The sequence below is a fragment of the Capricornis sumatraensis genome, chromosome 1 (genome assembly GCF_032405125.1).
Source record: "Capricornis sumatraensis isolate serow.1 chromosome 1, serow.2, whole genome shotgun sequence".
Classification (NCBI taxonomy): Eukaryota; Metazoa; Chordata; class Mammalia; order Artiodactyla; family Bovidae; genus Capricornis; species Capricornis sumatraensis.
The window spans coordinates 96151484-96172939 of record NC_091069.1 but is presented as its reverse complement, the minus strand read 5'-3'; the positions used below and the strand labels follow the sequence as shown (position 1 = coordinate 96172939).

The 21456-nt window shown below is 53.7% G+C and overlaps 4 protein-coding genes across 8 annotated transcripts; 2 read left to right on the top strand and 2 right to left on the bottom strand.

Annotated features, from left to right (window-relative positions):
- Position 1: 1 nt before the first annotated feature.
- On the bottom strand, positions 2–3788 carry HTRA2 (HtrA serine peptidase 2). 3 transcript variants are annotated; one of them, XM_068978263.1, is made up of 8 exons: positions 2542–3788; positions 2224–2428; positions 1940–2134; positions 1668–1700; positions 1338–1443; positions 1133–1202; positions 432–527; positions 2–330 (listed from the first exon to the last, which is right to left on the bottom strand). In XM_068978263.1, exons 1-8 carry the CDS (start codon positions 3045–3047, stop codon positions 165–167), a joined length of 1377 nt encoding a protein of 458 aa, XP_068834364.1. In that variant the 5' UTR covers positions 3048–3788; the 3' UTR covers positions 2–164. The 3 variants fall into 3 exon arrangements, with proteins under 3 accessions (XP_068834364.1, XP_068834372.1, XP_068834381.1); XM_068978271.1 differs by lacking the exon at positions 432–527; XM_068978280.1 differs by lacking the exons at positions 432–527; positions 1940–2134.
- On the top strand, positions 3201–6300 carry AUP1 (AUP1 lipid droplet regulating VLDL assembly factor). Of its 2 annotated transcripts, XM_068978292.1 has the most exons (12): positions 3212–3469; positions 3550–3687; positions 3767–3917; positions 4117–4301; positions 4545–4617; positions 4709–4782; positions 5009–5075; positions 5171–5273; positions 5404–5523; positions 5637–5752; positions 5938–6056; positions 6151–6300. In XM_068978292.1, exons 1-12 carry the CDS (start codon positions 3420–3422, stop codon positions 6185–6187), a joined length of 1233 nt encoding a protein of 410 aa, XP_068834393.1. In that variant the 5' UTR covers positions 3212–3419; the 3' UTR covers positions 6188–6300. The 2 variants fall into 2 exon arrangements, with proteins under 2 accessions (XP_068834401.1, XP_068834393.1); XM_068978300.1 differs by lacking the exon at positions 6151–6300 and having other exon boundaries at positions 3201–3469; positions 5876–6004.
- Positions 6301–7314: 1014 nt separating this feature from the next.
- Positions 7315–13399, top strand: DQX1 (DEAQ-box RNA dependent ATPase 1). Of its 2 annotated transcripts, XM_068978732.1 has the most exons (11): positions 7315–7551; positions 7777–7970; positions 8345–8729; positions 9064–9297; positions 9389–9488; positions 9593–9751; positions 9832–10023; positions 11735–11854; positions 12031–12221; positions 12557–12747; positions 13004–13399. In XM_068978732.1, the coding sequence occupies exons 1-11, from the start codon at positions 7315–7317 to the stop codon at positions 13158–13160; spliced, it is 2160 nt and encodes a 719-aa protein (XP_068834833.1). In that variant the 3' UTR covers positions 13161–13399. The 2 variants fall into 2 exon arrangements, with proteins under 2 accessions (XP_068834833.1, XP_068834841.1); XM_068978740.1 differs by lacking the exon at positions 7315–7551 and having other exon boundaries at positions 7792–7970; positions 9064–9488; positions 9561–9751.
- Positions 13400–15241: 1842 nt separating this feature from the next.
- On the bottom strand, positions 15242–16645 carry TLX2 (T cell leukemia homeobox 2). Its single transcript, XM_068988218.1, has 3 exons — positions 16246–16645; positions 15561–15798; positions 15242–15458 (listed from the first exon to the last, which is right to left on the bottom strand). The coding sequence occupies exons 1-3, from the start codon at positions 16643–16645 to the stop codon at positions 15242–15244; spliced, it is 855 nt and encodes a 284-aa protein (XP_068844319.1).
- Positions 16646–21456: the final 4811 nt, after the last annotated feature.

Here is a 21456-nt window from a genome sequence, read left to right as displayed (position 1 = left end):
AAAAGTGTTTTTGTGATTCTTCAGAGCCCAGGAAGTGGTGGTGGTAGTCGGAGGGACCTGCCCCCAACTGGTTCAGTTAATCCTCTGTCCAGGCGCCCTCAGAGCCCAAGCCATGAAACCAAGGTTGAAATCCGAGCAGGAGCCTCGTACTCTTGCTGATCCATTCATTCTGTGACTTCAGGGGTCACATATAAGGTCAGTGTTTCCTGTCCTCGCCGGATCCGCACTGCCAGTTGGGATTGGGTTCGAACAGCTTCATAAATATCTTCAGCATTTTGTACCAGCTGCTCCCCAATGGCCAAGATCACATCACCAGGTCGTAGACCAGCCCTATGGCAAAGGATAGAGAGACAAAGGAGGAACTAGATGGCCCACTTCAAGGGCGCATACACCCCACCCATCTCCACCTCCTAACGCAGCCTCTCCCTCACCGGTGAGCAGGGGAGTCCAGGATGACCTTATGGATGAGCACACCATGCTGAACATCAGGGAAGCTTGGTTCTCGAAGCTGTAGTTCAGCAAGGATGCTGAAAGGACACAGATCACTCTGTTGGTCACAGGGCACTCTCCCCATTCAGGGTTTGCCTCACATCTTTCATCAGCACGCTACAAGTGTGTGCACAGGGCATGCACTAGATCTTCTTGATACAAAAACAATTCACTTTCTGCCTTCTAGCAGTTAGGAAGCAGAGTGTGTATATAAAAGGTAACATTCCAAATGACACACAGGGTTAAATCAATAGCACTAATGTCATTCTAGAATCCTAAAAGCAGCTATAACTTAGGAAATGCTATAACTTTAGCTTAACCTAGAAGGATCAATCTGATATTAAACTATATAAAACAAGAACAACACAAAAACATGGAATTAGGAAATCAAGTTGGCCGGAACAGAAAATACTCATAGGGAAGGCACGTCTGGAAGGTTGGGTATTTATTGTAAATCTAAACAATAACAGGATGGGAGGTATGCAAAATAGAGTGAGGTGAGAAAAATCAAGATAATGAGAGAGGAATGAGGCAACTCATCTTAGATAAAAACAGAACTAAGAACGAAGCTCAAAAGAACTGCCAGGTACCCACCACTGGTTACACTGATGGCCCTACGTGTCACTACCCCTAAAGCTCATACCTGGGAGTCAAGGTCAGCATCATCACCCCAATGTAGCGGCGCTGGGACCCACTGACTCCAAACCAGGAATCTGTGTTAGAAGGACAAATGAGTCCCACCCAGGTATATCCTTACTTCCCCTCCTCCTCCCAATTGACCCCTCTTCCAACAAACCCTCCCCACCCCTGCCACTAAAGAAACCCGTTTCCCCGAAAGCCAGGCTTACTCTTCTTTTCTCCACGATGCAGAAACTCTCGAAGGCGATCAGAAGGGATGGCAAAGGAGATTCCAGATGTGACCTTCATGGTATTCACCCCAATCACCTCCCCATCCTGTTGGGACACAGCCCACTATTCTCTAGCCCAGACAAAAAATAGGAGATGGGGGTACCTGAGCAAGAGTGGCAGGGAGTTTTGGGGGAGATCTAGTTGGATTCTGGGAGACAGCCAACAAGAAACTGCTCAGAAACTTGACCAAACATCAGTGAATTAGGGGAAACCCACCCCTTCCCATACTGACCTGAGAGAGGGATTCTTGGAAAGGATGTCACACTCACCAGGTTAACCAGGGGACCTCCAGAGTTTCCAAACTGCAGGACAACGAGAAAATATGGCAGAGATCCAGGGACTCTATGCCTCGGGGCACAATCAGGATGTAGACACTTTCTCCAGATCCTCTCCTTTCCCAGCCCGTGAAGGAGTGGCCACATTTTTGGCGACCCAATCCCGGTATATAGGCTCATCCACCATCTATCACAACTGGTGCCTGTACCACACACCCCTCCCCTCTCCCCCAACCGAGTCTCATTTTTCTCATATCAGGACGCACATCAATAGCTGCATCAGTCTGGATATACTCCACATTGGTTTGGGGAAGGCCCAGATCTTTGGCTGGACGCTGAACAGAGCTGACAATGCCGGAGGTGATTGTGTTCTGCAGTGCAAAGGGGCTTCCCATAGCAACAACAAACTCCCCTTGCCGGACATCAGCTGAGCGTCCCAGGCGCAGCGTAGGGAGAGGCTCCTAAGGAAGAATGGGTACAAGAGACCTGGCATTTGGAGATGTGAACAAATTCACAACCCCAAGCAGACATGGCCTGCCCCGACCCCCACCTTGGTCTGAATCCTCAGCGTGGCGATGTCTGCCACGGGATCCACAGCTGTGACCACGGCCTCATACGTGTCGCCGCTAGGCAGCCTTACACGGACTCGGCGCCGATCAGCCACCACATGGGCATTGGTAACGATGAGTCCATCGGCAGCCACCACGAATCCTGAGCCATTCGAGATAGGGACTTCGCGGCCCGAAAAAGGGTGCCTGGAAAAAGGGGGGCGGGGGGACAGTACAGATGTGAGGAGGCTCAGACCCATCCTTCTCGCCCGCCCTCTAGCCCGCGGCTTCGGTGCCTTAGTGTTTACCCCCACCATTACCGGCCCAAGATCTCGATATAAACCACGGCAGGGGCCGTCTTCTCCACCACGTCCGCGATGAAGTTGTACTGGCTCCGGGGAGAGGTGGGCGGCGAGCCAAGGACCGAGGCGAACACAGCCGGGGGACCCCGCCCTCCGCCCCAAAACAACAACAGCACCGCCCCTCCAGCGCCCAGCGCCACCGCTAGCCACACGCGCGGACGGGTTCCTGGAGTTCCGGAGTCTTCCGGAGTCCGGGGATCTGGGGTCCCAGCGATCAGCCGTGCTCGGAGATCCGAAGTCCAGGACCTCAGGCATGTCGGTGGTTCAGGGACCCCCACAGACAACCGGGCCCTGAAACTGGGGGTCCCATAAGTCACTCGGGTCCGAAGGTCAGGAGTTCCTGACGTCAGCAGGGCCCGGAGGTCAGGGGTCAACAGGGGTCCCTTTCCCCAGCGACCCCCACCCAAAGCCCGCCATCCCCGGAGGCTCCAGCCAGCACCCCGCCCCGCCCTCAGTGCAGCCATCAGCTCCGCCTCGGCGGCTTCCTCGCCCGCCCAGCGCAGAGGCGGCGCCCTAGACGCGACCAGGAGGACAGCTGGACGCTGAGGACGCCGGTACCTGAAGTCTCCAGAAGTGCACGCTGGGACCCAGGATTCCGGGAGGCCAACTCCGCCCCCGCCCCGCGAATGCCGGGAATTGTGGTCCCCGCGGGACGCGAGTTATGAGGTGGCCCACGGGTCCGCGAGGCATGATGGGACCGCTAGCCCTTCCGGGGCGCCTCAGAATTTCAGGTCCCGGCACCCTGGGCGGATGCCCGAAGACTCCGCCTTCCCAAGAGCCCCTGCGGCGGGGCGGAAAGATGGCGGCATCGGCCAGACAACCCTAAAGCAGCGGCAATGGAGCCTCCGTCGTCGCCGGGGCCGGAGCGGCTCTTTGATTCGCACCGGTAAGAGCCCCGGCGGGAGGAGACCGACTTCCGCGTCCACTTGGCCTTCGGCGCCCAATCACCCCGCCTCTCGCCCCCAGGCTCCCGGGTGACGGCTTCCTGCTCCTCGCGCTACTACTCTACGCTCCAGTCGGGTTCTGCCTCCTCGTCCTGCGCCTGTTTCTTGGGATCCACGTCTTCCTGGTCAGCTGCGCGCTACCAGACAGTGTCTTTCGCAGGTTCCGACCCGGGCGGTCGGGGAGGGTTGGGGCTGGGCCTGGCCCAAGGCCAGGTAGTGACCACTGCCTGCGTTCGCAGGTTCGTGGTACGGACCATGTGTGCAGTGCTGGGGCTCGTGGCCCGGCAGGAGGACTCTGGACTGCGGGATCACCGTGTCAGGGTCCTCATTTCCAACCACGTGACACCTTTCGACCACAACATAGTCAACCTGCTCACCAGCTGTAGCACCGTGAGTTAGGGAGGAAACCGAGAGTGCCACGGAGTGGCTCCCTGGGGCCCAGCTCAAGGCACCCGTCTCCGTGTTCGGGTTTCCCATGGGGACCACAAGATACTGACCCTTACCCCGACCTCGCTTTTCTACCCATATGTCAATTTTTCTCACTTCACAGCATTATTTTCTTCTTGCTTTCTCTCCTTCCGGTTCCCAGCCTCTACTCAATAGTCCCCCAAGCTTTGTGTGCTGGTCTCGGGGCTTTATGGAGATGGATGGTCAGGGCGAGTTGGTGGAGTCACTCAGGAGATTCTGTGCTTCAGCAAGGCTTCCCCCTACCCCTCTGCTACTATTTCCCGAGGAAGAGGCCACCAATGGCCGGGAGGGGCTCCTGCGCTTCAGGTGGGTGAGCACAGGTATCTGTCTCCAACTGTAGGTGATCAGGCTTGGGGGCCCTCGGGTTTTCACAGCCCTCCCCACTACCTTCCTAGTTTATTTACTTTTTGCCCACTTTTAGTTCTTTCCCCTGAATCCGTTTATTTCCCACATTTCTATTTGTACAGTGTGGCAGTATCTGTTTTAAGTCAGGTATGAGCTGCTGACTAGATTGGCTAGAATCCCATCTTACTTTTTTCACTCTTCTAGTTCCTGGCCATTTTCTATCCAGGATGTGGTACAGCCTCTTGCCCTGCGAGTCCAGAGACCCCTTGTCTCCGTGGTGAGTGTGTTCCACAGGGAATCTCTGGGTTTGGAGGGGAAGTTTCCTACTCCTGGCCCTGGTTTAGACCTCACTCATGCCCTCCCCTCAGACGGTGTCAGATGCATCCTGGGTCTCAGAACTGCTGTGGTCACTTTTCGTCCCTTTCACGGTGTATCAAGTAAGGTATTAACTGTCCTCACTTTTTGGTGGCTGGGAGAAACTCACCTCAAGGTCAAGGAAGTAGCTGTCTGCCCTGTCCATTTGCAGATCTTTTAATGTCAAGGTTCTACCACAGAGGCAATATAAAGTATTTACTACCTCCCCTACTGTCACCACCACTGTTCCAAGAAAAGAGGCATCAGAGTGGAGAGTGGGTGACCCCAACGTGGACCTGGATTGTTTTTTGCAGGTGGCTCCGTCCTGTTCATCGACAGCTGGGGGAGGGGAGTGAAGAGTTTGCCCTCCGTGTACAACAGGTGGTAGGGGCCACGGGCAGGGTGGAAGTGGGTTCTTTCTTTAGGGGGAAGGAGGAGAACACTTGAGAAACTTCCAATCCTCCAATCCTCCCTAGCTGGTGGCCAAAGAATTGGGCCAGACGGGGACACGACTCACTCCAGCAGACAAAGCAGAGCACGTGAAGCGACAGAGACACCCCAGATTGCGCCCGCAGTCAGGTGTGTGGTCTCTGGACATAAGGCTTTTCAACTCTTTTGCAGCCTGTTCTGACTTCCTCCCTATGCCTGTACTAATCAGCCTCTCTCCTCGAGTTTTCCACTCACCATATTTCGGATTTCTTTTTTGCAGCCCAGTCTTCTTTCCCTCACTCCCCTGGCCCTTCTCCTGATGTGCATCTGGCAACTCTGGCTCAGAGAGTGAAGGAGGTTTTACCCCATGTTCCACTGGGCGTCATCCAGAGAGACCTAGGTATGAGAAAGAGTAGCGTTACCGAAGGAGACAGGCACAGAGAGGGAAAGTGGGTGGTGCAGGGAGAAGGCGAGCAGAGGAATAGACCGTGCTGTCCCCTCCCTCCTCCGCAGCCAGGACTGGCTGTGTAGACTTGACCATCACTAACCTGCTCGAGGGAGCCGTAGCTTTCATGCCCGAAGACATCACTGAGGGGACCCAGTCCCTTGCCACAGCCTCCACTCCCAAGGTGAGACCCAGAAAATGAGCAGGTCCAGGACTTGAGGTGGGATGGGGCAGTCTGCATATTCCCTGTCCTGACGTCTGTTTTTTGATCCTGAGACCCTAGCACAGTACCTCTCTTGCAAAGTAGGCATTCGATGCGTGTTTAATGATGATGACTTCGCAAGCCCTCTGACATTGTGATCACCTCAGTTCCCCAGCTCTGGCCCGGCAACCCCTCAGCCCACAGCCCTCACATTTGCCAAGTCCTCCTGGGCCCGGCAGGAGAGCCTACAGGAGCGAAAGCAGGCGCTGTATGAATACGCGAGAAGGTGAGATGCTTAGAGGACAACTGGTAGGAAAGGGCAGGTTGGAGAAAGGGAATAATACAGCAAAGCCCATACCATGTCTTCTTGTGTCCCACAGGCGATTCACAGAGAGGCAGGCCCAGGAGGCTGATTGAGTACAGGATGGCACCCAGAGCCGCAGGACGGAGACTGGGGGCAGCCCTCACCCAACTCACAACAGGCCGGATGGGTGGATGCTAAGGGGAGGAATGGGGCTCCCCCCAGTGTCACATTAAATTCAGGGTTTTCACTCAAGGTCTCTGTTGCCTCTTTGGGTATCAAAAGCCCTGTAGCAGGTTCCTTTTCCCTTGGTTGCGGGATCAGGAATGAGGGCCTCCTTGGGGGTTTGTGGAGGGTTTGTCAGAATGGAACTGTCTGCACTCAGCTCCTCATGTCAAGAGATGAGTGATATTAAGGAAGTATAACTAAGCTGAATGCCCAGCAGCAAGTGGACCCTGGCCTCAGAATTCAGCCCATGAGGAAACAGCGGCAGAACTGCAAGTCCCAGGATACCTTTCACTAATGAGCACAGTACACAAAGTCTGTAGAATTCACACATGCTCAGTGTGGTGGCTAGAGCCTATTTTCCATAGGCTCCTAACTAGATTAAATAAGGTGGAGCACATGGCCCCACCCCAAAACAGCCTCTAGGATTGTGCCCCAGGGTGGACCCGGAATTGACCTTTGTACCTCACAGCAGGTCAGGGTTTGTGGTAACTTGCTGAGTGGGTCTGGAACTGGCTGCCATTCCAACGCGTCTCAGAGCGGCAGGCAAAGGTTTGAATCCAGGATCCTTGTGGCCCTGCTCCCCGATTCCTGACCCCACTCCTGTTCCTCACTCTCTTCCCCAGGGGGCCTTCCCACAGACCACCAGGTCTTTCTGTCTATTTGGCTATATCAGTTCTTAGTCGTGGTGCACGGGCTTTGTTACCCTGCCATATGCAGAATCTTATGTCCCCAGCTAAGGATCGAACCCACGTCCCCTGCATTGGAAGTTTGGTTCTTAACTACTGGCCTGCCAGGGAAGTCCCAATAGTCCACTTTTGATAGTCCCTTACTTGGAGACTCAACTCTTCCCCTGTTTGCCGGCAGACACGAAGTACTAGGAAGGATGAACCCCAGTGCATTATCACCTGAGGGTACAAGTTAGGGATCAGGGCTGAGGTGGGAAGATGGTGTCAGTCACCAAATATGAGGCCTTGATGACTGCCCTGCCTTCTGTAGGTCCTGCTAGATGGTCACCATGGCCTCTCAGCTTCTCAGGTTGGAAGAAGAGTCTGGCCCAAACCCTGAGGAGTCTGAATTGGCTGTGAACCCCTTTGACGGGCTCCCCTTCTCCTCCCGCTACTACAAACTACTTGAGCAGCGCCGATCCTTGCCTGTCTGGGCTGCTCGCTTTATCTTCTTGGAGCACTTGGAGAGTAGCCCCAGTGGAGTGGTACTGGTGTCTGGAGAGCCTGGTTGCGGCAAGAGCACCCAGGTGGGGGGGCGGGGGGTGGGAACTGCCTCTTCCTGGGACAAGGCGGGGCGTGGGGTGGCGGTTGCTGTGTGGAATAATAGGGGAGGTGGTCAGAAGGAGACAGACACTGAAGCACCAGAGGACTCCTCAAATAAGGAGAGATGAAACTGGCCACAGCTCCTCCAGCACTTTTGACTGGAGTTCTGTGTCCCGCTGACGGGTTGTCCTTTCCTACGCTTATCCCAGATCCCACAGTGGTGTGCAGAGTTTGTGCTGGCAAGAGGTTTCCAGAAGGGCTGGGTAACTGTGACTCAGCCTTACCCTCTAGCAGCCCTGAGCTTGGCCCTGCGAGTTGCTGATGAAATGGACCTGACCCTGGGTCATGAGGTTGGATACAGCATCCCCCAAGAAGACTGCACTGGGCCTGACACTCTGCTAAGGTGTGGCCCCTTGCAGGCCCAACTCAAATCTCCCCCTCAGTCCGTAGAAACAAACCCAGCCTCCGACATCTCATCGTACCCTCCCTCAGCTTAGCTCACCCTTTAAATCATGCATGATGCAACTTTTGAATTCAGCCATTTAACCCTAGCCAGCAACCTCAGACATTCAACCTCACCCTCATCATGAAAGTCTGACTTTCCTAACTGGAGTACAGCTTATAACAGTGTCATCAATAGGCCACAGAAACTCAGTCACAGGATCTTTTTCTGACCTTTACTGTCAGAGCCTAGGCCCCCTGGGGAGAAGCTCCTCTGGACTTCTGGGGCTGGTCGGTGTCCACACTGACTCCTCTGCCCACTGCCAATGTCAACAGGTTCTGCTGGGACAGGCTGCTTCTGCAGGAGATGGCCTCAACCCCGGGCACTGGAGCCCAGGGTGTGCTGGTCCTGGATGAGGCTCAGGAGCGGTCAGTGGCCTCAGATTTGCTCCAGGGACTCCTGCGAGATGCCAGGCTGGGAAGCCGTCCAGGGGACCTCAGAGTGGTTGTAGTTACTGACCCAACCCTTGAACCTAAGCTCCAAGACTTCTGGGGCAATCCTCCTATTGTGTGTGTCCCCAGAGAGACTGGCAGCTGTCCCGCTCCGGTCTACAGGGACTCTCTCCCTACTGACCGAGTAGAAGCTGCCTGCCAAGCTGTGCTTGAACTGTGTCGGAAGGAGGCTCCAGGAGATGTGCTAGTGTACCTGCCCAGTGAGGAGGTAAAAAAATGGCACGCGAAAGGAGGTATTCATGTCGAGTGTCTGCCCCTTCCTGTCCCAGGGGAGAGTGGGAGCAATGCTGGTTAGGAACATTGGAGTTCTAGTACTTATTCTCTGTTGGGGTCTTGAAAAATTCCAGGGTTTTGGTATAAAAACTTTTTGATTCCATACAATGTAGAGATTTGCAGTTCAGTGAGTTCCTGAAATTATAACACCCCTACTTTATATGAGTATGTACACTTTCAGAGTGAAGGTCCATAGCTTTCATCAATTTTTCAAAGGGATCTGACCCACAAAGGTGAGAATTACCCTAACACCCCACCTCTCTCTTCAGGAAATTTCTCTGTGCTGTGAGTCCTTGTCCAGGAAGGTAGGGTCCTTGGAAAACCAAGGGCCCCCACCAGAGGTGCTGCCCCTTCACCCAGGCTGTGGACAAGCTGTTCAGGCTGTGTACGAGGACACAGAATCAGGTGCCCGGAAGGTTGTGGTCACTCACTGGCTGGCCGACTTCTCCTTTTCCCTCCCCTCCGTCCGACATGTCATTGACTCAGGACTGGAGCTTCGAAGTGTGAGTGAAAGAGAAGTGAGGGGGACACAGGGGCTAAAGATAGAAATAGCCCGCTCTCATCTGTCCCGGCCTTGGTTGGGGGTGGTGACAGGTTTACAGTCCTCAGATCCGAGCAGAATCTCAAGTGTTGAGACCAGTCAGCAAGTGTCAGGCAGAGGCAAGACGACTACGGGCAGCAGGGATCCCACCAGGTAAGAGCTTTTGCCCTCAGTAGGATCAAACACGAAAAGAGTCACCGAACCATAGCCCTGAGAAATCTACAGTGGTCTTCTTTCCCAGATCTTTCTCCCCTCAGGATCCTGCCTCTGCTTGTATCCTAAGTCCTTCCTAGAACTAGAGGCTCCCTGCCTGCCCCAGCCCAGAGTGTGGGCAGAGAATTTGAGCCCCCTGATGTTACTACTAAAGAGGAGACAGATTGCAGAGCCAGGGAAGTGTCACTTCCTGGACCGGCCTGGTGAGCACCCTTCCTGCCCACATCCTGCTGCCCTCCAGGTTCTGAGATCCCCTGACCTGTAATCCTTGTTGCCTCTCCAGCTCCAGAAGCGCTGATGCAGGCCCTGGAAGACTTAGACTATCTGGCTGCCCTGGATGATGATGGGGACCTGTCAGACCTGGGAGTTATCCTATCAGAATTTCCCCTGGCCCCTGAGCTGGCCAAAGCCCTGCTGGCCTCGTGTGAGTTTGACTGCGTGGATGAGATGCTCACCCTGGCCGCCATGCTCACTGGTATGAATCACTTACCGCTCTGGCTCTTAGGACTACTTCAGCCCTCCCTCTGGTGTTCTGGTGCTCCTTAAGCTGGCCCCTTCCCCTTTGCTCTCGTTCCCAGCCCTCACTGTGCCTCAAGAGTTAGGCTTCATGACTTACCCCTCTCCTGTCTCTGTTGCTTCTTATCCCGCAACAAGTCTCTCCGACCTGTTTTACTAAAACTGTACCTGTCGTGCTCAACCCTGTAATCCCTTCATTATTCAGAATAACCTCTATCCTGCTCAATCTAGGGTATTCCTCGCCCACTGCATTCCAGCTTCAGGCCCACCCCAGCAGAAGGGTGACACTTCTGCTCACCAGTGGCCTCCTAGAGACCTAATGCAGTGAGCACTTTTGAGCCCTGTTCATGACTTTCGTTTGACACTTGAGAATGGCAACCACTTTAACACTGCCCCCTCCCTAAGCCTCTGTGATCTGCTCCTTGTGGTGTTCACCCTCCCTCTCTTGCCACTCCCTTAATCTCTTACTTGAGCTCTTCCTCCTCTGCTTCATCCTCTGCTTGCTCAAAGTAAGTTGAACCTCAGGGTTCTACCCTTACCCCTTTTGTCTTCTCATTCCCTGAACTCTCTGAGCAAGTTCATTCACATTCATGGTCTGAAATGCTACAATATCATTCTTCTGAATCTTGGATTTATATATCTGACTCCTGATGGCCGTTCCTATCAGAATGGTCCACAAAACTTCAACCCAGAACTGAACTCGAGCACCTCTGTTGTTGCTGAGCTGAGCCCTTTTTAAATCTGCTCCCTCACCACCACCACCAAAAAGTCATACCATCACCTCAGCGGCTCTGCTATCATCATTCTAGACTAACCTTTCTCCAGGTTTGTTTTTTTAATTTTTATCTCCTAATTAAAAAAAAAAATTTACCTGTTCTTCACCTGTTCTTCTCCATACTTAAGGACTTCCCTGGTGGCTTAGAGGGTAAAGCGGCTGCCTGCAATTCAGGAGACCCAGGTTCGATCCCTGGGTCGGGAAGATCTCCTGGAGAAGGAAATGGCTACCCACTCCAGTACTCTTGCCTGGAAAATCCCATGGATGGAGGAGCCTGGTGGGCTACAGTCCATGGGGTCACAAAGAGTTGTACACGACTGAGCGACTTCAGCTTCACCTTCACTCCATACTCAGAGTTAATGCCAGTGTAGCTCCTCATCGCTGCTCAGCTGGATTCCTTGAGTAGCCTCCTAACTAGTCATGTGAACTTCTTCCAAACATGTGGATTCTCTTAAAAACTCTTTATCAGTTATTCTCTACCTTCCAAACAGAATGTAAACTCATTTGCACAGCCTTGCCCATACCTCCCTCCAGTTTTATCTCCTGCCACCCTGCCACACATACCGTTCCCTCTATCCATAATCCTAGGTGCTCGCAGTTCTCCAAACATGCTATTCCCACATCTAGAATACCCCCTCTGCCCTTCTCCACTCAGCTAATTCTCAAACTTCAAATATTGGCCCACACACCTATCTTACGTGTTGGTCTCTCCCACTAGACTCTAAGCTCCTTGAGGGCAGAAACTGTTTTTCATTTATTTATCTTCAGTGTCCAATAAAGTGCATAGTGTCTAGAAGCCTTTTGAGTAAAGTTCCCAGAGTGACGTTGCTGCCTTTTTCAGTGTACTGCTATCGGTTCTCATGCCCCCAGTGAACTTCCTCTCTTCTGCCTCCAGCTGCCCCCGGGTTTACTCGTCCTCCACTCTGTGCAGAAGAAGCTGCCCTGCGTCGAGCGCTAGAACACGTGGATGGTGATCACAGCTCTCTGATCCAAGTGTATGAAGCCTTTATACAGAGTGAGTGCTCCACTCTGCATCCTCTTACAGAATCCCAGATTTTCCAAAGAGAGGAAGTGGTGTGCAGCCAGCTGACAGATCTCTAGTCCCAGGAAAAGGAAGCCCTTTGACTGAGAGTTGGGTTCTTTTAGGGGTCTCAACGACTTTAGCTATAACTGGTCCCTTTCTGTTCCTAGGTGGAGCAGACAAGGCTTGGTGCCAGGCTCGGGGTCTAAACTGGGCAGCATTGTGCCAGGCCCATAAACTTCGGGGAGAACTCCTAGAACTCATGCAACGGATTGAACTTCCCTTGTCTCAACCAGCCTTTGGATCTGAGCAGAATCGCAGAGACCTTCAGAAAGCGCTGGTGTCAGGATACTTCCTTAAGGTTAGGGGAAAGAGGGGGTAAGGACCATAAAAGGAACAGAAAGGAGAGGGAGCAAAGGTTAATGTATGCCACCTCTGAAATTGGGACCCAGGTGGCCATTCAAAGAACTCTTTAGAACCAGGAGAAACTTTTCCTTTGATGTTTTGGGGTATAAGGGGCTATGGAAATGCCATACATTATGGTAGTATGGTAGGACTATAATACCTAGAGGTATGCCTTACTTTTAATACTCTCACTACCCTTGCTGATAACTCTTTCTCAACCCCCCTTTCTTTCTTCTACTGACTGACACTTCACTCTCACTTATTCCTTCAATATCTTTGTCTTTCAATGAGGTGGCCCGAGACACAGATGGAACTGGAAATTACCTGCTTCTAACCCATAAGCATGTGGCCCAGCTGTCCCCATACTGCTGCTACAGAAGCCGCAGGGCTCCTGCCAGACCCCCACTGTGGGTGCTTTACCACAGTTTCTCCATTTCCAAAGACAACTGTCTTTCCATTGTTTCTGAAATTCAGCCACAGATGTGAGTTCCCTGACACCCCTCCTGCACTGTCCATTCCTCTTCCTGGGGCCAAAATTACAGCTGGAGACTTAGCGAAGCTAAGTGGGGGTGGGGGGTGGGGTGGCGGGGGCGGGAATGGAGGGGAGTGAGAGGGTCTTTGCGGTTTGTAGTAACATGATTTGAGGAGACAGGTTTGTGGAAGGGGTAGTAAGAAGTTCAACAATATGCATTATGAAAGAAGACATGGAAACCATCTAATTATGAATGTCTCTATCAGGCTGGTGGAATTGGCTCCTCCATACTTCCTGAGTAACTTACCCCCTAGTGAGAGCAGAGACTTCCTGAACCAGCTGAGGGAAGAAAGGACAGATTCTTCAACCAGGAGTGAATCTTCCTCCACCCAAGAACTTGAAAATGCCTGTCTCCTGCAGTGACCTGCCTATGGGGTGAAGTTGAATTCATCTCATCACATGAGATCTTCCCTCAGGCTAGCACCTAGGCAGCCATCCAGATTTAGAAGCCCAAGGGTCAAATGTAAATACTGGAACCTGAGTCCCAAGAAATGGAGCTGGGAGTGGAGCAAATTGGTTAAGCCCCAGTCTATACAGGGTAGGACCGATTTCTTAGCTTTCTTCTATTTATTGAAGAGGAATTGACATGCCCTCTATACCCCCAACTTATGCCAAACCCATCCTTTTGGTCTATAAAAGTTCTGTTTATATGATACCAAATTTGAGTTTAGTTCTCTAGTATCATTTACAGTATCTATGAGTTAAAGATGACACAACATAAAAGAATCAGGGTGAACTTCAACAGTGATACCCTCTTGCCTGGCTCCCACCTCTGGTCGACCCTTTGTGCTCTGACTGACCTCGCTGTCACTAACATGGGAAACAGGTAGTTTGACTACAGTTGGCCTCTGACCCTGCCTAAAGCTTCCCTCACTCTATCAACTGCTCTTGCCTGCAGGGGAGGAAGAATGGGGGTGCTATAAGAATAAGAAACAATTGACCCTTTTGTTCTCATACAACTTAAATCTTGCTCCTTCTTAAAACTCAAGGCTATTGGATCTGTACCCAAATCCTTAACTTTCCAGCAACAAGCTTCCCAGCAGCCCCTGGCCCCCCCATAAGTTCTAGCAACTTCAGGAACATCATGCTTTTACCAGCTGGATACTCCTTTCTCTTTTCTTTCTTTAGACTATTAACTTTGATATCCTCAATCATCTTACACATTATAAATGTGTTTATAGAAATTGATAGAAACATTTAATCCTTAGAACTCTGCTTTTCTACTCAGACTTCCCTCCCTTGGAGATGCTGTCTGCTTTTATCATTCCATGTATTTCCTCCTCTATGTGGATGTCAACTGACCTCCCCCGAAAGGCATTTTTCCAGAATGTATTCTCTCCAGTGTGCTTGCTCAGTTGCTCAGTCGTGTCCGACTCTGTGACCCCATAGACTGTAGCCCACCAGGTGCCTCTGTCCGTGGAATTATCCAGGCAAGAATACTGGAGTGGTTGCCATTTCCTACTCTAGGGGATCCTTCTCTCTAGGTTTAGCATTTAGTTTTGCCTGCAGAGTTAATCTTGGTCTTGTCTTCCCAATTTCCCTTTCATCATCCATGATACCATTGATTTCTTGATCCTTTACATTTCCAACCTAGGAGTTATCTCTGATTATTTTTAAGCCTATCACTTCCTATTATTTGCCAGACTCTGCTCACTCTAACTCCCCTGGGCCCATTAACTTTGTCCATTGCTTCCCTCTCTGTCCCTGAGGGACACCAGAGCCTGATTAGTGTTCTTAAATTTTCTCTTTCATCAAGTGTGTCTCGCCCACCACTCACTTGGGAGGTGCAAGTGGGAGGACATAGTCAGCAGGTTAAACACACAGACAGTATGGGGCTCAAAGTTCTTAGCGATTATTTTACAGTTGAAGAATGACATGCCCAGCATGGATAACCCTCTGGTTCCCATCACAGTCAGACTCGCCCTCTAGCACCTCCTCCATTACTCCCCTGTCATTGGCGTCTTCCTTCCTTCCCTCACACTTTTGGTACAGACCCGGCAGGCTGCAGCTGCCGAATCCCAGCGGGGCCTGTGAACAGCTTGGGCCCGACAGAACCCTGGTTCCACCCCACCCACGGAAGAATCCGGAGTCCCTCGAGAGGGCAGCCATAGGACAGCCTGCTCTCCTCCCCGCACCTCATTGGCTATCAAACTGCAGGTCCCGCCCCCTCAGCCCCTCGGTTCCAGCCGCCGAGCGACAAGAGTGTGGGAAATGGCGGGAAAGATCGCATTTAAGCGCGCGGGGCAATTGCGCGACGTTGGCCTGCGAACCGACGGTGGCCGAGGAGCCCTTGGCGATAGCCTCAAAGCCGGCTCCCCCTCACACGCTCCACTGCTACAGAACCACGGAGTGGGCGGCCATGCGCTCCTAGGCCCCAGCTCCGGGGCTCCACGAGGCGCCTCGGTCCGGAAGAGCGCTCGCTCGCTCGGTCGGGCAAGGGTCGCTCACACCACTGAAGCAAGCCCGGACACGGAAGCCACCTTGTTGTCCTCGGCCCAGGGCTGCAGGTTCTGCAGCGCGAAGAGCGACGAATTGTGCAGGCAGAGCGGGTCCGGAGGCAGCGGCGGCCGCAGCGGCCGAGGCAGCGCGTCCTGCTGCAGGTGCAGAAGCAGTCGGCCCGCGCGGTGCCGCTCCGCCTCGCGCTCCTCGGCCGTCTGGCGCCTGGGCGGGCGGAGACGCGGGGTCAGCGAGGCCAGCCCCAGCCCGCCCCGCGCCTCACCGCCACTTGGCCCAGCCCGGTCTTTCACCCGCCCCGCGCCTCACCGCCACTTGGTGCGCCGGTTCTGGAACCACGTCTTGACCTGCGCGTCGGTCATGCGCAGGGCCTTGGCCAGCGCCGCCCTCTCGGCCGAGGCCAGGTACTTCTGGCGCAGGAAGCGCCGCTCCAGCTCCAGCACCTGCGAGCGGGAGAAGGATGTGCGCGGCTTCTTCCGCTTTGGGGGGGTCCGATTCTGGTAGGGATGACCTATACGGCGCGTCCCGGAGAAGGGCGAGAGCGCCGCTACAAGGAGGAAGAAAGAGCAAGGCTAGGTTTTCCGGGCGGCCCGAGGTGTCACAGAAGAGAGCGCGGCTGCTGAGGCCACAGAGCTCCCGCGCCGGGTCCCTACAGTGGCCCAACCTCGACTCCGCACCAGTAGAGTCTTCTACACAAAAAAGGGGAGCCTCGGAAATGGCCCTCCCTCTTGGGTGAGGGAGAAACCTCCCCTGTAGCTTCACCCTGCCCTCCCCGCCGTGCGGACAGTGAACTGCGGAGGAGAGCGCGGGCATCGACGGCAGCTACCTCCCCAGCGCCTCTCAGTAGCGGGACCAAGAGATACAAGTTGAGGGAGGATCCCCTGGGATTAGGGGCGAAGGGTATAAAAGGGACCTTGAGTTGGAGCAGAAGGATCAAAGATGAGAAAACAGGGTCAGTGTGGGGCATGACACTGGAGGGATCGGGCAACCTCACCCGTGAGCCGGTCCTTGGCATAGCGGCGGCCGCTGTCCATCCAAGGGAAGGTGAGTCCCGCCAGGCCCCCGGCGCCGCCCAAGCCCGAGGGCCCAGGAACTGCAGGTGCGCCTCCCGCGGGCGGCTGCACTGGCAAAGGACGATGCGCCGGGACGCGGATCACGCCGCCTGGGCCAACACCAGAGCTGCCTGGGACCGGGGCCAGCGAGGCCGCGGGGCCGTAGCTTGAGGCTCCGTGAAATCCACCCGAGAACGCCGCACTCTCTCCATGGCCCTGGCCCATGCGACCCGGGCCTAGGCCGCTCCCGGGGGGTTCCGGGCAGCTCAGGATCTGATCGATGCCGAAACTGATTGGCTCGTGGTGCGGGAGGTTGTGCGAGGCCAGCACCCCCGGCTCCATGGGTCCGGGTCAAAGAGGACCTCAGGAGGTTTGGCGGTTAGGGAGGGCCCCCAAAACAGCTGTGGGAGCCCAGCAGCGGAGCGTTTAGGGCGGTGGCTTCAGGGACCTGCCGGGCTGGCCGCAGAGAGGCGCCGGGACGCCCAGGACATCTTCATCCCTATGTACTGGAAGTAACCCAGCCCTTGCCGGCCTCTGCCGGGTGTCGGCGCAGGGACTCGCATCCCGGCGGAGCGCGACCGCCTGGGGCCCCAGGAGCGCCCTTCTTGACTCTGAAGCGCGGATGGACGCTGGACTGCCAGGGCCTCTGCCCGAGTCCGGGGTGGAGAGGGTTGGCCGACTTGGGCTGGGGCAGTGACTGACAGATCAGTCTTGGGTGGGCAGTGGGGGCTGGGGGTAGGGCAGGGGCGGGGCCGGGCCCGTTAAAGGGGAAGAGACGCCTGTTTGCTCCAAGCGCGGGCAAGACTGGCCGGCGGGAGTGGTGAGGGTGCTGGAGGGGGGAAGGTGGCGAGTGTGTTATGAACTTGCACGGGAGGGGCCAGAGCTCGGGCCGCTGCGCGCTGAGTCAGCCGAGATGCACAAGGCGACTCCATCCTCACTGGCCTCCGCCTCTGGGTTTCCTCTCCTCACCAACTTCCTTGCAGGTGCCGCCTCCCACAGCCCCCACTCTTCGCCTCCCGATGGGTCCAGCCTGACGACTCCCGGATTCGTTGTGGCCCCCGCCTAAATGCTCTCGAAGACCAAATTTCGTTGTGGCTTTCTGGCTGCGATGGGAAGCGGCTGGGGAACGGCGCCGGCGAGTTGGAGGCTGGGGAAGAGGACAGTTGGAGGTGTGGCAGGGTGTCCGGTGAGCTAGGGCGGGGAATCACTGGGCCAGTGATCCTGGTGCTCCTCCCGGCCTCTCCCGTAGGGGCCCCAGCTCCTCTCCAGAGCGCCAGTAATGGGCGGCCAGTGTTTCTTAGAATTTCGATTTCCGTAAATCGGTGTAAATCGGACCGGTGGTTGTACCCGAGCCAATTTAGGTCGGTGAGGACTTGGGGCTGGCGTTCTGCCCCCGACAGGGAACCAGCAACGCGGACTCTGCGCCCCGACTCTTCGCCCAGGAAGTCTATTCTCACAGACTCCTGCCCAGCCTCCAACGAAATCGCCACAGGCGACACTTGGAACCTTACGAAGTCCTCGGAGGATCCTAACCGCCTCATTTCGCATAGCTGCTTCACCCCACCCAAGCCCAGGAAACTGTGCCTGGAGCGTGTCAGAGAAGGGAGGTGGGGAAAGACCGAAGCCGCTCAGCGACCTTGTGACCTCTGGCCGCGGACCCAGGAGCTGGGAGCGTGTGAACTCTGCATCCTTCCCCGGGATGGGACCCCGGGCCTGCCGGGCCCCTGAGCCTTAGACCCGCCCCTGCCGCCACCCGGCCCGGTGCAGGCCGCCATAATCGGGTTAGCTGGGTCGGAATTACATTACCTTCCCCGGCCCGCCCCGGCCCCCGGGGTTGGGGGGGGAATCCTGGCGCCTCCGAGCCGGTGAGACTGGGCGCCTGGAGGCGGATGTTCTTACCATCCCTCGGAGGGTGGGCACCCGATGAGCAGCTTGGCCTGTCTCAGACACTTGGTGGCCAAAGGACCCTGCCCTGCTGTGGCAGTCCTTGGCCCCTCCACCGCAGCCCACTCAGGTGCTCTGATCCTGACTGCCAGTGACCCTTGTGAGCTGAAGTGCCTTCTAAGTCTTAATAGCTGTGTCTCCCCGGGAGCACGGATCTTCCAGTTGATTCTTCAGGATCTCCTGGGGAAAACTGCCCCTCCTTTCTCCCTAGCAGATGGGCTGGCAGCCTGGAGCCTAGGGCAGGGTAAGAGGTCTTTTCTCTCGAGGGAACCAGGAGTGATATTTGGGCATCTGGGCAGGAAGATAAGGAAGAGGAAGAAGGGGGTAGGCTTTCTCCCCACACAAAACCTCAGTGTTCTCAGAAGCCTCAAGGTGAAGGCTGAGGCAGGGAACCATGGGGCAGGGAGGCCGTGGGCATTAATAACACGAGACATCCTCCCCCAGACTTGTCCACCTTCATCACCCACTTATCCAGCTCTCCCCCCACCCTGCCAACAATCTTCTGAAAGGGTTGAGGGTGGGCAGGTACTGCTCATTGGTAGCTGTTTTTGTTTTGGTGAAGAAGACAGATAATATCACCTTCCCTAAGCCTTCACAGAACTCCAAGCATCTTTTCTCCGCAGTTAAGGGCTTGGGCTACTAGAGAGCATGAAACCTCTGGTGTTCAGGCAAACCTTTCAGAGATAGCATGGGCTAGATTCCCCTGGATGAGAACAAAGAGCCTAGGGGGACAGTGGATTAAATAACTCTGGCAGGTTAGGAATTTGTCAGTCCCTTTCCCCACTCCCTTGGGGGCTTCCCTTGTGGCTCAGCTGGTAAACAGTCGGCTTGCAATGCAGGAGACCTGGGTTAGATCCCTGGGTTGGAAAGATCCCCTGGAGAAGAGAAAGGTTACCCATCCAGTATTCTGGCCTGGAGAATTCCATGCAAAGAGTTGGACATGACTGAGCATCTTTCACTTTCTTTTGCCACTCCACGGGTGGGCCTCTAGGAGGAGAGAGTGGGCACTGGTGTGTCTCCAATCAAGCTGAATAAAATCCTTCTTGAATAAATCAATACAAGTGAAAAACGTAGCATCGTGCAGACCTTTATACCTCCTTATTCTACATCCTGCCTTTTGAGGTAAGCACAGATGGCTCTGCCATCCAGAGCTTGCCCAACTGATCCTTAGAGGAGAATGGGCACAAACCTGGTAGTGTGTGTATATATATATATTCTGGGAATTTAAAAAAAAATAGATTTCAGTGCTCTGCTTCAGGGACAAAAGGCATCCAGTTCTGTCAGCCACAGTCCTAGGAGTTTCTCAGTTTGCCTCTACCTTGCTGATTCCCTGACTCTATGAAAAGCATGGTTCTATTGGTTTATGTTGAAGAGAGGCTCTGGAGTCAGCACCCCCACCTCTCATACAGACTTCCTTGGATCCATCTCACCATATCTCACATGCATGTGGCTGCCCAACTCTTCAAACCTGCAGCTTCACAGAGAGGGGCCACACTCCTAGCCTGTTTTCCTGCATCTTCTCTTCATCCTGCTGTTGGTGCAGTATTCCATGGTTGAGGTGGTCCCCACTCCTATATCATCAGTTTCCTTATCAACTTAGTCCCTCCTACTGCCGACTGTCTTAGGTCTCTACTGTCTGGACAAAGTTTTTGCCCAACTCTTCAAGAAAAATTATGTTTCTTTTTCTTTTTTACTGCCCATATCCATTGCCTCCATTTCCTTAGTATTTATTCTTTTAATCCACTGTAAGTTAGCTTTACTACATGGACCCTATCTCAGAGATATCCAGTATCCAGTGTCTATTATCCAATACTTCTCTGACATGTTTTACTTTGCTGACCATCAACTCTTTCTTGAAATATCCCTTCTTTTGGCTTCCATAATATTGTATTATTCTACATCTTTGGACATTCACAGTTGCTGCTTATCTTTTTCCTCCACTGACTTTTCTTCTTCCACTGAAGACTGTGAGCATTCAGAGCTCAGACTTCAGCTTTACTCATATCTACATCTGCTCAGTTTTCATCCTTTCCAATAGTTCCATCTAATACATCTACCCAGAAAACTCTGTGACCTCAGTCCCTGGTTGCGACCCTTGCTGTGTTCCATCCTACCATTCTAGTCTTCTGGCCAGCTCTACCTGCTTTTGCTCTAGCCACCTTAAGCCAACAAGCTGGAGGAAATGCTTCCCCCGAAGCTCCGTATTCACTTCCTCCTATTATTCTTTGAAATGTTTCATGCACAGCCCTTCCTTTCCATTTCCACAGATAAAACCCTAATATGGGCCAGGCTTCCCTGGTGGCTCAGTGGTAAAGAATCTGCCTGCCAGTGCAGGAGACACAGGTTCAATCTCTGGTTCAGGAAGACCCCACACTCTGGAGCCACTTTCTAGCTAAACCTGCGTGCCACTACTATTGAGCCTGTGCTGGAGGGTCCAGGACCCACAACTGCAGAGACTGTGCATGCCTTAGAGCCCATCTCCTGCAACAAGAGAAGCCACCACAGCCTGCAACCAGAGAGTAGCCCCACTCACCACAACTAGAGAAAAGCCTGTGCAGCCATGAAGACGCAGCACAGTAAAAATATATCCTTAATAAAAGCCTAATATAGGCCATCATCACCACCCCCCATATTCATGTGTTCGTCCACAAAATTTTGATTGAAGGTACTATGTGCTTGGTACTACCTACTAGCTACTGTGTACCTGGCACTGGAAATATAGTTGTAAGTGAAAGTGAAGTTGCTCAGTTGTGTCTGACTCTTTGTGACCCCATGGACTGCAGCCTACCAGGCTCCTCTGTCCATGGGATTTTCCAGGCAAGAGTACTGGAGTGGGGTGCCATTGCCTTCTCCAACAACAAAAGTCCTACCACTGAACAGCTTACATTCCAGTGGGGGAGGCGATTGAAAAAGAAAATGTATACCATATACTCAGAAATGCTAAGAAAAATAAAGCAAGGAAGGGGGGGAAAGTATAAGAGCAGGAGATGATGATTTATCTAGATTGATCACAGAAGGCCTCATGGAGTAAAGACCTGAAGGAAGAAAAGGGCCATTTGGATATCTGAGCATTTCAAGTTGGGGATACAATGAGAGTATATATTGGTGTACCTGTGGAACAAACAGTGGGAGGTCCTGTGTGTCTGGAGAGACTGAGAGACTGTGAGAGACCACGCAGTCTTGAAGGCTTTTATTCTAATTGGAAAATG

Coding starts and splice junctions, on each gene's coding strand:
- HTRA2 (XM_068978263.1), bottom strand. CDS start 3,047: ATGGCTGCACTGAGGGCGGGGCGGGGTGCTGGCTGGAGCCTCCGGGGA. Junction 2,429..2,541: donor TATATCGAGATCTTGGGCCG/GTAATGGTGGGG, acceptor CCCTTTTTCCAG/GCACCCTTTTTCGGGCCGCG. Junction 2,135..2,223: donor CGCTGAGGATTCAGACCAAG/GTGGGGGTCGGG, acceptor ATTCTTCCTTAG/GAGCCTCTCCCTACGCTGCG.
- AUP1 (XM_068978292.1), top strand. CDS start 3,420: ATGGAGCCTCCGTCGTCGCCGGGGCCGGAGCGGCTCTTTGATTCGCAC. Junction 3,470..3,549: donor CGGCTCTTTGATTCGCACCG/GTAAGAGCCCCG, acceptor TCTCGCCCCCAG/GCTCCCGGGTGACGGCTTCC. Junction 5,076..5,170: donor TTGCCCTCCGTGTACAACAG/GTGGTAGGGGCC, acceptor AATCCTCCCTAG/CTGGTGGCCAAAGAATTGGG.
- TLX2 (XM_068988218.1), bottom strand. CDS start 16,645: ATGGAGCCGGGGGTGCTGGCCTCGCACAACCTCCCGCACCACGAGCCA. Junction 15,799..16,245: donor TGCCAAGGACCGGCTCACGG/GTGAGGTTGCCC, acceptor TCCTCCTTGTAG/CGGCGCTCTCGCCCTTCTCC. Junction 15,459..15,560: donor AACCGGCGCACCAAGTGGCG/GTGAGGCGCGGG, acceptor CCGCCCGCCCAG/GCGCCAGACGGCCGAGGAGC.
- DQX1 (XM_068978732.1), top strand. CDS start 7,315: ATGGCCTCTCAGCTTCTCAGGTTGGAAGAAGAGTCTGGCCCAAACCCT. Junction 7,552..7,776: donor GTTGCGGCAAGAGCACCCAG/GTGGGGGGGCGG, acceptor CGCTTATCCCAG/ATCCCACAGTGGTGTGCAGA. Junction 11,855..12,030: donor GTATGAAGCCTTTATACAGA/GTGAGTGCTCCA, acceptor TTCTGTTCCTAG/GTGGAGCAGACAAGGCTTGG.